Source organism: Pyrgilauda ruficollis, unplaced genomic scaffold, assembly GCF_017590135.1.
Source record: "Pyrgilauda ruficollis isolate IOZ18807 unplaced genomic scaffold, ASM1759013v1 scaffold21, whole genome shotgun sequence".
Classification (NCBI taxonomy): domain Eukaryota; kingdom Metazoa; phylum Chordata; class Aves; order Passeriformes; family Passeridae; genus Pyrgilauda; species Pyrgilauda ruficollis.
In genome coordinates, this window is record NW_024520318.1 from 9,273,825 (window position 1) to 9,287,889 (window position 14,065).

The 14,065-nt window shown below is 41.0% G+C and overlaps 1 protein-coding gene across 2 annotated transcripts in view; it reads right to left on the reverse strand.

The window, feature by feature from the left end:
* ARMC9 (armadillo repeat containing 9) overlaps positions 1-14,065 on the reverse strand; it is a 61,636-nt gene that overhangs the window by 43,291 nt on the left and 4,280 nt on the right. For both annotated transcript variants that reach the window (XM_041467606.1, XM_041467605.1), the window contains exons 2-10: positions 12,892-13,604; positions 12,473-12,561; positions 11,820-11,939; positions 11,173-11,343; positions 10,016-10,171; positions 8,296-8,388; positions 7,665-7,689; positions 2,891-3,048; positions 953-1,051 (exon numbers count right to left, since the gene is read on the reverse strand). In XM_041467606.1, coding sequence (XP_041323540.1) covers positions 953-1,051; positions 2,891-3,048; positions 7,665-7,689; positions 8,296-8,388; positions 10,016-10,171; positions 11,173-11,343; positions 11,820-11,939; positions 12,473-12,523 — 873 coding nt within the window. In that variant the 5' untranslated portion in view covers positions 12,524-12,561; positions 12,892-13,604. The remainder of the gene's footprint in view (positions 1-952; positions 1,052-2,890; positions 3,049-7,664; positions 7,690-8,295; positions 8,389-10,015; positions 10,172-11,172; positions 11,344-11,819; positions 11,940-12,472; positions 12,562-12,891; positions 13,605-14,065) is intronic.

Sequence of the window (14,065 nt, forward strand, 5' to 3'; positions counted from 1 at the left end):
AAAGTATTATCTCAAAAAGCCACTGACAAGGAAAGAGGAAAGACCTCTGAAAGGTGTTGGTTCTGAAAGATGGGGTGGGAGGAGGGACATTAGAGGATGGGAGATGAGATAAATTATGGATATGATAGAAATCTGAGGAGAGGGGAGCAGCAGACAGAAGCTAATATTGAGGTAGCAGACAAACAGATGCTGGTTCCTTCCTGAAACCCTGAAACAGCAGCTTTTGCAGGCTGCATAAGAGTGCACCTCCTGAACTCATGGCAGGTCAGAGAAAGGAGTTCTGACCATTAACAGGAAAGTGCGGGCATTTAAAACAGCCTGAAGAGCAATGAGGAATAATACTTATCTCTGAAAATATTAGCACATAGAAAAGAAAAGGAAGCATTTGTATTATCTCCTTATCTTACTCTAGCAAATTTTCAAGAAGAACAAAATGTACCCATAGCATCATTGTTATTAAAAACCTTGGCAGGTTTTTAATAAGAAGCAGGAATTTTATTTTCTTCTGCTTTTCCTTTGACACCTCACTAAGTTCTCGTGCTACAAAGTTAAGTACACATGAATGCCTGCCATGGCAAAAACAAAAAGCACAGTTCATGATTTTGGCTTGTCTTTGTAAAACAGTGGTACACAGTATTTTCTTAGTAAAACGTTTTGATGCACTTTTATGATTAATGCGTATTTAAAGCATTTTGTTAGTATTTTAACAGACACAAATTTTACTGTCCTCACAATAACAGAATTAACCATACTTACACAGCTATAAATATACAACCAGGTCATTGACCACCATCTGAGATCAACAAAACAATGTACTGCCATATTCTTATACAAGGTTGAACACATTATGTTTTGTCTTTCCCATTAGAGAACATTTATTGTTCTATATGTAGCTTAAGTAGTATTGTCTTTTAAGACAGTAACTGCAAAAATCCCAAACAATTATACTTACAGTTCCAGGCCTTGTGAAGTCAATGTTGTGTGTTACAGTTTGTTTCAAATGATTGTTAAACAAGCAAGCACAAACACTTTGAATATACTCTGGTGTAATCTAAAAATTAGGAAACAAAATGAGAACAGGATTACATAAAACTTACACTTTCTACCAGACAAGCATTTCTATATTAAAGGCTGTTTCTTGGGGTTTTTTAAAGAGTAAGAAATCACACACCTGAGGCTCACTGACACAAGCACAAGATCTACACACAACTACCATCCTGTACAGAAGTTTAAAAAACTGTAAATTCTCTCCATCTGGGAATTGTTATGCTGTTCACCAGACTAGTGCTTAACACTTTCAGAGAGTCTAGGAAAAACCAGATTTTGTCACACCTCTATTTGCAAATAGATTTTTGTGAATCAAAAGGTTAAAAATCAAATCAAACTAAAAAATGAAGCAGTTTTGAGCTTGAACAATGCTGACGTGTTGTTTACCTAAAGAGTAGAACTTACACAACTGCCTTGTACAGCAGAGAGAATAAATATGAATTACACAATACAAAACTTTGTTTTTCAATGCAAAATATCTCAGTGGGTTTAGTGTTTTCATTTTGGGAAATCTACATTTCAACAGAACAGCTTAATTTCAGGAGAGTTATTACCTTCCCCAGAAGAGAGATGAGAGGACTGAGATAATACGTCTGTATTATAGAAGTGCAACTGGGGGGACACTTCTGATATTCCCAGACCTTCCGCAGGACAATGAACCCCTTCAAATTCAGAACGTTGTAACTTCACTATCACTTTATTCAGTACTCAACTCCACTTTGGATTCGGCAATGACAGAATCCAGCATCCCTAACGGAAGAGCACCCTCAGCTGGACACGCTTGGGAAGCACCAAACGAGTGCCACGCACAAGGCTCGCAAAGGAAACTGAACAACATCCGCAACCAAAGAGAACCAGGGTCCGGCTCCCGACCACAGAGGGTAATTGGATATCGCCTGGAGAGCATGGAGGCGTGAAATGGGAGGCAACAAATGAATGACTGTGATTTTATTGTTGAGCAGATACCATCCCTAATCTGCTGTAAAGCATAATCCACCCAAAAACAAATTCTTCCCTGCAGTAATAGTGAACAGTAATCCCAGAGCAGAGTAACCAACCACATGGTGTTCATGCTGATGACAGGAGGAAGGTACATATTGACTCTTCAGCAGGCAGCACAGGAAATGCCAGGTCATTCTCCCTGCTAACAATTCACAGTTCCTTTAAAAGCACCTAGAGGCCACTAACATCTGCCATAACAGCCTTCAGGTTACACAGAACTTAAGCTCACAGAGGAGCACAACACATGAAAAAGACAATCAACTTCATATTAAAAATACTCCTAAGAAAATTGTACCTCCTCCACTTACATACACGTGGCTCATTTCACATAATGAATAACTCATTCACTCCTATCTCCCTGTTCCATTTATCAATTAAATTAACAAGTCCAGTTTAGCAGAACAGAGAGCAAAGCTTTTCCTTACCAAAATTTTGGATAAGAAGATTATTTCCACTACTGTGGAATTCAAAACAGACGTGACTGAAATTTTAAACACAGTTGTTGATGGGCTGGACTGCAATCAGTAATCACCAAAGTGCCCTCAAATAACTGCTGCTGCCAAAGCTCAAAAGAGGATTTGCACAAGAGATCTGCGATGTCTTCTGAGTTGGTGATAATTTTTTCAAGATTTTTGAGCCAGCAAAATTCAACCCACTTTTTGTACTTATTTTATGCTCCTTCACCAGGGCAATGGGAGAACAGCTCATCCTAAGTGCTGTGTTTCATCAGTAAAGAGCCACAGCTCTAACAGAAATGCTCGTAACTATGAAGCTTAATTCACCCTTTGGTCTCCATTTTCTGGGGGTGTGGAAGCAAGTGCACATCTGGGTCATCTCTTACCATCTTGCCAGTGACTGTGGCCTCCAAAGAATCCACCAGCTCTGCAGTGACTTCAAGGAGGCCACGGTAGTCCATCTGCAACTTGCGCAATCGTTTCAGGTTGGTCATGTACCTGTGCTCACGCTTCACTAACTGCTGATGAAGATGTTGCATCATTTCTGTCAAGAGAATAATAAAAAAATTAATAGCATCACCTAGTCAAAGAAAAGGACAAAAGAACCCACAAGCATTTTTGCTGCTCTGAAGGGACAGCCTCAATTTCTGAGGTGTGGAATTTGCCTACAAGGATAATTTCATGCCTCTAGGAAGATTCCATTTAATTGCAACACCTACGAGTATTTATTAAGCCTTAATTGTCCAAAGAAGCAACTGCTTCACAGTTACAGTAGCATTACAACTATAAGGCAGTAAACATCACTGAATATATTTGTGAAGAAGATTATCCATTACTTAGTGCTTAATGGTAAACTCTGTCACTCACTTTTGATGTTCTCAGTTTCTGAAAATAACTCAAATTTGTCCTTCATTTCTATCTGAATAATAAAAAAGTTACATTTCTGATACATTTTGTTCCTTCGGGTTCAATTACTTTTGAGACAAAAGCAAACTGAGTACCAGAATCTGTGTACTCCACCCCAGTCTCAGATCTAGCCAAGCCAATGTTCTGCATGGAACTGGGCACTGAACCTGGAGCTGTGGTCCACAGCGCAGAATTCTGTGACCAGACAAAACTGTGAAGGGAGGCACAATAATTCTATTGTTACAGCTGATGTCGTGTATTTTGTTAGAACATTATGTTTTAAATTAGTTTGCTGAAAATCCAGTACTGCCCTAGTGCTGTGAAAGTGGCATCGGGCCCATCTGCAAACAGACACAATATTTACCATAGGAGGTTTTGTTAAACAGTGGGAAGGAACCAGCTTGACTGTGGAGTTTCAGACAAAAGTAGGATTCCCTCTCACAGACTGAAAATCTTTCTGGATTTAAGAAAAGTGTTCTAAACAGCCCAATATGACACAGTTTATTTCACTGATAAACGACAAGCCACAGAACCTGTTCAAGCCCAGCAAAATGCACTTAAAAAAACCCAGAACAATAACCAAAACACCACTATAACAGTAACATTAAGCAATCCTGATGAAGCTGCTAAGCTTTTTACAATTCTGTAAGCTGTTACACTAATCTCAATCAATATTAACTTAAAAATCAGTAGAGTTAAGAGGACTTCCAAAGACAATCAAATTATTCAGCCTTGATGATAATAATTCAACTTTGATTTTGTTTTTATTTCACAGCCATTACTGTTAAACTGCTACCACAGCTTTAATATGATACAGCTTCAAAACAAGAATATTTTTCTAAACTTAAGAAAGATTCTGAGAGCAACCACTGCACAAAACTAGCTACTCCAGCACTTTATTCTGTTGCCTAGATGAGCAAATGGGAATATATTTTTATTTAACTGTGAATAAATTTCCAGTGGACATATCTAGAGCGTGACTTTCACTCAGAGGAAAGTTGGAAGTACCAAATCACAAAGCATAAACCTTCTCAGAGTTTGCTTACTTTTCATAGCCCAGTGGGTAGAATTTCCAGTGATGAAAATATGTCTTCCAACTGCAGTCAGCAGGAAAAAACTACATAACCAAAACTCAATGCAGCTCATGAACACTAGTCTTGGAAATTCAGAAACAGGGTCCAATTTTGCCTCTTGGCTGTTAAAACCAGGGATTTTCAATAATAAACTGAGAAAAGGGTGTCAGAAAGGAATCACAAAGTCTTGGCATATCTTGCAATTTTGTATCACTATCTTCTCACACCTAAATAATTTTACTGAAAAGGGGAAAGTCTCATGAAAGCTTCTCCTGCTGAAAGAGCAGGAATCTCTCATCACAGGCAAACAGCTGTTCCAAGTTCAGACAGCTGCTGGAAGAGCTGGTCCTGTGCTGCCCCATTCCCTTGTTGCATTCCTGCCATATCCCTTTAACAGCATTCATTTAGACAAACCAGGGAGCCACCATCCCAGGTAAAAATTAGTATTAAATTCCTTGTTTAAAAGGTTAAATCATTACCATCCCAGTCCAGATTTGGTAAAAGGAAATGGTACCTTTCAGAGGAATTTCAGCTGACATTTATGTCATCTTGCAGCAGTGATCAAACTGCACCATTACAGGAATCAGAGTAACACTGTGGCTTCTCTCTTTCCCAGACACAACTCCCAGCACTGACAAATGCTTTGTACATGTGATAAGCTTATCAAGGACGGAAAAAAAAGCTCTGGACCAAACACCTACCAGAAACATTATTCATATGCTGATGTAAAGAGGGAAAAATACAGAAGACTGACTTCCTGGTGTTGGAAGATACAAGACACAGTAAAGCTTGTGACTCTGCCAAATGAAGATGCTGGCACTGGGTATCATCTGAACTACTGCATGTTTCTACCAGAACTCTTGCTTGCTCTCTCATGTGTGTAATTGTCAAGTCTTCTAACTCCAGTTCCTACCAGCAGCCAAAGAGTTACACATATGCACTTAATTCCATGATAACCTTTTCTCTCTAAGTGAGAGATTTCTTTACAACTTACCTACACCTGAAACACTTGTTTCCTGAACTTGTGCTTGCTCTGTCTCTTTCTGTCTAATCTCAGCCCACCTTCACATACTTGTCCAGAAGCACTGATCCAGCCAGCTGAGCTCCTGCACACAGTGAAGCAGAGCTCTGAGCAGAGAAGCTGCAGGTCTCAGGAGCTGCTGTTGGACACCAAACCTTGCTCTCAGGAGAAGCAGGAGTTTCCTTCTTGGTTAAAAATTACTACCCATATTCTAAACTGACATTTTTACACATAGTCAGACTTTAGCAAATCTCTAGACAAGTAGATCACACTCCACCTTCTCTAGTGCAGGAGCCTGACACACTTCCACCACTCTCCCCCTTCCCAAAACAGTGCAAGAGTGGCTGAGAACTCATCCACTGATTTGTAATGAGGCAGTGAAGGCAACAGCAGCTGAACACATTTCCAAATACTTCATTCCCTCAGTTCCTGCTAGCAGAGAGGACACAAAGAAGGTCTGAGGCTCTCTGTGCAAGATGCCAACCATTCTGCAATTTTTTCCTTTCCAGCCAAACTGAAAACATATGGGAGAACTGTAAGTTAAGCACAGCTGCCACACAAATAGCTTTGGAAGTCATACAGGAACTGAAATTTTTTAGCAAATGGATAAGAACCCAAACTGTAGCAGGTAAGGCAGGCAAGGCAGGCAAACATACTGAACACTCCAGGACACCCTCAAAAGCATTTACACCACCCCACCCAAACTTGAAGTACTTCAGCATGTCAGACTGATGACTGGCAACTATTTACAAAAGGTGTTTTCAGGGCTCTGTCATACTGCTTTCATTCATGTGTTGCCTATAAATTTCCTTTGCATTTCTCCTTCACTGATAAAGTAAATATTCTCCAGCAGCAAGTAAGTGCTGTGGATCCCATTTGATGTGAGCAGGATACTGCAAAAATAACCTCTTGGATCCAAAACCTTCATATGAGACAGTCCTCAAATAACCTTTATGAAAAATCCAAACTGACTCAACCTCCAAGGCATATACCAGATCTGCAAATTCAAGCTGACCTGCATGAATTGAATTCCATGACAGTCCCTGCACAAAGCACAGAACCTGCCCAAATTAAAACTAATTAGGCCCCAAATAAGTCAGGTACAATTGCACAGTTATTTCCTTTCAATAAGAGCATGGGACTATTGCCTTCAGGAAAGTTCTCCACAAGGAAAAAGTGTAACTTCTGGAAAATAAAAATCCAAGAGACCTTTCTATTATTCAGTGAAAGTCTCATGCAAGAACACAAAGAACAAAAGAACAAAGAAAACACAAGGAACTCACACTGGGAGAATACCTAACTATCTGCCTAATTCAATCTACAAAAAGTAAATCCTCAGGATAAACATACAGATAAAATAACTCAAGAGGAAAAATAATTTTAAGAATCCAACTGGTCTCATATAAATCCCTAACTAGAAAGTATATGCAGACAGTCAAGTGAAAAAAATCAATGAAAAGTAGTTGGAAGCCTAAGTTCTATTTATTTAACTGATTTTTAAAAGGCACATGTTTCAAGTGTTATCAGCATCTAACAGGATTCTGTGCTGAAATTATTATTTCTAAAGGGCCACAAGTCACACATACACATTTAAGTGTGTATAAGCAGCTTACCTCAAAATGTAACGTAACACATCAGCACATCAGCCAGTCACACTTAAATGAACACATTCTTATTCAGGATATACTAATATCCACTATTTTAGGAGGTACTATTTAAACAAAATGAGTAAATAGGAACAAAAAATCAACCTTGTCTAAGATCATCAAACAGTCATCAGAACAACTGAATGAGACATAAAACCTGGAAGCAAGGGAAAGGATCTGAGACAACTTACTTTCATCAGAACTAGAAAAGGAAAGCTGGTATGCACTTTGTATGGAGCTCTCCACTGGTTTTTACCATGTTTCAGAACAAAATAGATGTTTAATACAAATCCCACTACTAGGTCCCTTCCCATTTCTAGCCCATATTCATTGACTGCATGAACCTTACTGAGCTCAAAAAGCTATCAACAGCTATCACCAAAGCTGGGGTCTGAATTTCCAAGGACTTTCTGCTATGCATCACTAGCTTCCCCACCCCTGCAGGTAAACCTCCCACTACCTTCACAGCCCCTGACAATTTTACAGGACATCCTTACCACAGCCCAGTATTTACCTTTGTTGCACTGTCCACTCTCCTTCTGTTGCACGAGTAAAAGCAGATCAGGAAAATGTGCACCTTTTCAGTGTTTGTTCTAGAGACTCAGAATGAGAATCTCAACCAAGTCAGATATTCCTACTATCCCAGCAAACAGCAAGTGCCTGATGCTCTACAGAATACATAAATCAACAATAAATACACAAAAATCTCCTAAGTGCTCGATTCACAACATTGCCTAGGGACTTGAGATCTTTTGCTGACCTACGAGTGACCAAATAATTTCTAGAACCCTTAAAAGCACTGGAAAATTTTCAGCTAGTCCCTAAGACTAAAAGCTTTAGAAATGCCAAGAAAGAAGTCAGGTCAGGTTGGTGCCTTTGGGTATCCTGTATTTATACATGGAAACAAAGAATGATCACATGATAAGCATGTAGGTTCATATGGATCTGTACATGGTCTTTATATGACTTTTTCAAAAGTTTATTTTTGAATGTGGAATATAAACAACGTTTCCTGTCATAAAAACACTGAACTGCAAAGTTACTGCAATTCTGCAATAAATCTTAGCAGCATACTTTTGCAATAAATTATACTGCCTCTTTACAGTATTTCTAATAATCTGCAAAGTGTTTTCTTAGAAGGATACAAATATAGTGAGAAGCCGAGGAGTCTGTCTGGCTTTAAGAGCCAGAGACAGGAACGTTTCCAATCTTGTCCTTAAATCCAGTGTCCAAGAATCCTTGAAAAGAAAAACAAATAATGACAGTTGTTCACCAAATATGTACACTCTGCAGAAAGCACTGCTTGGATCACAGCAACTTCCCACTAGTAAACAAGGCAGCCAGCACTGGATTTAAAAAATTTTCCCTTCACTGTTACTGATGCGAATGTGTTTGCCCACTCCCCATGAAAGCATACAGAAGTCAGAGGGGAGTTCAGTATTATTCCTAGATAGGAGTTCTACAAACATAAAGCATCTTTATTTCAAGTACAAAACTGTCACATAGTGTTGGTGGCTTATATACACACACAACAACTGCCCTGAAAATAAAAGCACCTTTAAAGACAAGCAACTTGAGAAAAAATTATTTTCACATGTATTAAATAGAGTACAAAATTTGTAATTTTGCACTGCTCAGTTTTCATCCTTTGCTCCTAAAAAGATCTGGGAATTCCAAGTTTTGTCAATAACTACTGCAAGCATCATGACATGACACTGGTGGGTACAATGTTTCTAAAATAAGGATTTAGAGAAAAACAGCCAATGCAGGAAAAACAGACCAGCAGAACAGACCAAGAGCATTAACTGGAATGCTGTCCTCTGCCTGACGTAGTGTCTCACACGCACAAGAAAATAACAGTTAAGGGAAAAAGTCAAACTACACCTCATGTCTTCTATTTCAAGCCTTCAGTGAAGGTGGCTTCTGCTTGAGGAAAATTCAGTCAGTGAAAAAAAAGTTCTGTCTTCCAACAAGTACCAGGAGCTCCCTAAATTTACTGCTGTATACATGTATGTTGCAAGCTGTTCTCACAGCTCAGATTTGCCCTTATTTCACCATGCTGGAGAGTGTACAAAATTTACTTGTTGCATTTACCAACTCAGTATCCAGACAGTGGTGTACCACAGCACGCTGTATATTACCAAAGGAACCTTGTCTCCTGCAGAGAGGAGTGCATATGATTTTTCAAGATGCATTACACAAACTGACAGGAACTCCAGCTATATAAAGCATCAGATGCCTGAGAAAAATATATGCCACAAGAACTCCGCTTTGTAAACTAGTGACTCACTGCTGCTCTTTCTCAAACATAAAACAATCTGTGTTTCAACACTAACATGGAATGAGTTGAACAATTCCCACAAGAAAATATGAGTGAGTGTGGACTAAGAGCTTGGACAGTGGGTTACTCAGAATAAACCTGAGGATCTCGTCTTAGATAACACATTAAAAAAATGCTGCTAAGTATAATTAAAAAAGAGTAGTCATATTCCATCTCTGAGGTAAACCAGTCTATCTCATTATTTATAGCTAGTCCCAAAGGAAAATGGCAGCATATGCCTTTTTTTGGTGTTAAACTGGAGCTCCTCATCAGCTGGTACATCCAAAGCCAGCCGTAAGGCAAGTATCACTTAAGCTTTGATTTGGTATCAAAAGCAGTGTGGCAGCAATGCAGGCTGAAGACATCTCCTTGCACCAGACTGGCTGCCCACAGCTGCTCAGCCAGGCCAGCACAACTGTCCACATGGTCAGGGAAGCATTCAGAGCAAATAACTCTAAAAAATACTACACACACTTGACAAACAATTTGTGTAGGTATGTGAGTGTAAGTCACCACAAAACAATCTCTGCCACACAGATACTTACCTGGAAAAGTTCTTTAAATGAAGGATGTACCATGGGGTTTGGAACAAAGGGCAAAGCATAGAAGGGAAGAAACTCTGTGGTCTGGCTCAGTGCAGCTCCTTTTGTTTCCAGGTATGCCTTGAAATAAGAAATCCTTTTGTCAAGTTCGGCCTTGTCCTAGGAAATAAAGCAGCAGATTTAATTTAGAAAATTGACATTCTGAATGTACTGAATGTAAAGCTGGCAAATAAAAGAAGAGACCCAGATTTGAAATTCCAGTATATTTGTTATCTAAAAACCATTTAACTGGAGAACATACTGTATGTTTTCATCAGTCATAAAGGAAAATGTAAACCAATGCTGTTGTTTCTCTCAACCAGGTCCAAAGAAAGAAGAGATAGGGAATTGCTTTCTGCATGTAAATTATTCCTGTTCACTTCAGGCTAGATTTTTAAAGAAAAATGCCATTGCTCCACTCAGGGCAGAGAGAAAACACATACTTCGGAGATGCTTTATTTCAGTGGTAAGTGCAGAAACAAAAAAATCCACTTGCACAGCAGTGGGAAGTGGAGCTGGCACACAGAACAGAACAAAAGCTCCTTAGAGCCTGGAAAACAGACTGCAGGAATCTAAATACTCCTGTAGCAGCTGACAGGTGAAGGCCAGGAGCTATTAAGCCCTGGCTGATCTGGCTGAGTCCAGGCTTCTTAAATGTCTCTTCATCATAAAAGTCCCATGTAACAGAGATTTTGTTTTAAAACATCTTGGGATTTATAGTTCTCAGCATGATATATTGAGCTGGCCAAAACTGAGCTTTGCCATTTAATCAGAAATTAGTGTATTTCAACTCACAATTTCAGTGCAAACTCCAAGCAAAAATTAAATGTTTTAAGAATCTGCTATGGTCTACAATTACAAGTGTGAAAATATTGCCATTTTGGTATTTTCTGAGTTGAAATACTTCAGGAACTTTGGGACAAGGACAGCTCCAACTTCCACCTCTGTACTCCACAATACAAAGGATCTGGCTGAACTAAAATGCAGACTGTGGCCAAAACTGGATACATACTTTTGGAATGATTATTAGAAAATATCCCATCCTCATCCACACTAAAGACAAATAAATGAAGTAAAACAAACAACAGCAATCTGAGGTTTGAATTGTGAACTAAACTTACAGGCTTTCCCATAGTTTGTTTCAAGAGGAAGGTGGCAAAGTAGATGTGGAGATAGAACTCCAGGTTCTGAGCAACTGGATCACTGTCATGGACTGAAGACAAAATATGCTCCTCCCAGAGCTGGAAGAAAACTTTCTGATCACCATCTTCAAATGCTGTAAGCATTTCTTCCTGTGAAAGGGATAAGCATCAAATGAAAACCCAAACACAGAAGAGCCACATCTTCTCAGCAGTAGGTTAGTGAATGAAGAATTCCAGTGCCATCTGAACACTTCCAATTAAAAGTTTTATTCACAAACGTCCCACCATTCAATGACCACCCAAATGTTCTTTCTTCACAGATCTTTAATATCTTTGAGAGCCTGTATCAACCATCAATACAAGAAGCAAAGTCCACATTTTAAGCATATCAGTAAAAAAGTAGTATAAATCAAAACTAGTGCCTTGAGTTCAAAATGACTGCAGTTCTGAAAGAAAAATAACCCCAACCGCAAACTTGAAGGTTCCTGTGCTGGAAGAAGACTGCCAGGAGATTTCTTCAAATAATCAAGAATCTGTTCAGACAATTCACTGTTGTAATAACTCACAGGGTGGTTAGTGACCTCTGTTTTCATTATTACTCAAAGTAAGTTCAAATGATGCATTACCTGAACAGGCAATGAATCTTCTGAGGAAACATTTGCTGGTTTAGGTAGTGGCTTCCCTTTTATTTTACATTCCTTTTTAAATACTTTCACTGTTTCTTGAAATCCAGCAAAATCCAAATACTGTGAGATAAAAACATAGAGGAACAATATTTGTTAGATGATTAATGCTTCAGTAAGTGATCAATCCTCTTTTTAGGTGATTAATGCTTCAATGAATGGCCCATGAAATCCCAAAGTTTCTCTGCAGGATGGTTCACAAATGTCAAAGACTGCAAAGTGATAAACCAAGAAACTGATACCTCGTGGTAGGAAAATACCGTCTCTCCATTTCTTCCTGCATCCTAGAGACAACTGAGTACACCACCCCTGAAAGAATGATGCCTCTTGGTTTAGCCAGTAATTTCGTTCAAGCAAAGGAGAAAATTTACTGCTGGCATTTAATGGACATTGAGCCTTTTGAACTGACAGCGCATGACAGGAGTCAGCACAATTTCAGAGTGTAGCAACACTTAGCCAGATAAATAACTCCAGAATTCAGGCCTCAGTTACAATGCCTGGCTCTGAATGCAAACTCTGAGAAATCTTGCCTTGCAAGAATCATTTAAAAAAAAAAAAAAAAAGAAGAAGAAAAGAAATAAAGAGAGAAAACCAACCTCTTTCACTAGTCCAAGCAACTCAGCTTCATACGCTAAAACATCACCCATTGCTAAGGGCTGCTGCTACTTCTCATCGCTGATAAAGCCTGAAAATGATAAAGAAGGGGGTGTTAGTGCAGAGCACAGGGCTCACACAGCGCAGCCCATCAGCCACAGCATCTCCACAGGGTACGAGGAGAGACACAGACAGACAGACAGACTCACAGACACACACAGGCACACACGGTCTACCTGCCCCACATCCCACTGCCTCACATCCTTCCTGTCCCAGTCCCTCCTGCTCCACATTCTGCCTTGTCCCAAACCCCCAATTTCCCCTGTCCCAATCCCCCCTATCCCCCACTCCCACCCGCCCCAGGCCCCCCTAGGTGTCCCAATCCCTCTTGTCCCCCATTCCCCCTGTCCCCCATTCCCACCTGTCCCAATGTCCCCTCAGCCGCCGCCGGTGTCGCCCCGGCAACCGCGGCCCCGCCCCCGCCTCGCGTCCCGCTCACGTGACCGCTCTCAGCCAATCGTCACCCGGGACCGGCGCGTCACGCGGCGGGGCCGTGCCCGCGGCGGCGGGGCGGACAGCGCCGCCTGTGGCGCGGCGGTCGCGGCTGCAGCGGCGGATGCCGCGGCCTGAGGGGGCTGCGGGGTCGGTTCGGGTTCTGAAATGATGAGCGGCTTCATCCGAGGCTCTCGTGCCGCCGCTCCGCCCTAGGCAGGGAAAAGCCTTCCCGCTTGGAAGTTTCTTTTGAAAGAGATGTCGGGCGAGGAGGGCAGAGCTTTGCGGGGAGCGAGCGGGGCGGGAGGAGGCTGGAGCCCGGCCTTGGCACGGTGGGATGAGCCGTGCCAGGGCCGCACTGTCCAACAAGTCCTTGCCTGATGGAAGCCCCGCCAAAGCAAAGGGGAGGATTGGCCAAGCCCCCTATCGAGTCTTTTTCCCTTTTCAATTAACAGTGCTAATGAACTTTTCGGTGGGTGCACGGCAATAGCAGAACAGAGAGCTCCATCGTCAGGAGAAACATCCCCAGTCCCAGCGAGCCTCACTGTCCCCATCACAGCAGCACAGCTTTGGTGCTGCCACCAGCACAGACCAATGGCCGCCTCTCCAGCCACTCAGGAGCAAACTGCAGAACCTCCAGGCCTGCAAGAGAAACAAGCATAAGCTTTCTTCACTGAAAGAGCCCATGAACTCTGCTGTCCAATGCAGATGTTTCCAGCAAATTATTTTCAGCTGCTTCTTGCCCACCCCTGAACACCAGCTTTCATGCTTAAGCTAAAAATAAAAAAGACCTTGATGTGAGGTTAAATTAAACAGAGAATTTGCCCAGCCCTGCCCTGCAGGAGCTATCTCAGTTCCTCCTCTGGGAGGGCATGGTGGGGAGACAAAAAGTTAATCCATTTTGGTTCTCATTGACACAGAATGGAAAAAAACAATTAAATGGGAGAGCCACCTAAAACTGAGAACAAAGACACTGCACCAATATTTCAGGCCCTTTTTCCTTTACTCTGAAGGGGAAAAATTTGTTCCACGCTTCATCCCTTGCAGGTTATCTTGGGAGGAACAATGTCCCCATAATTTCTGCTGACAATTAACCTTGCCTG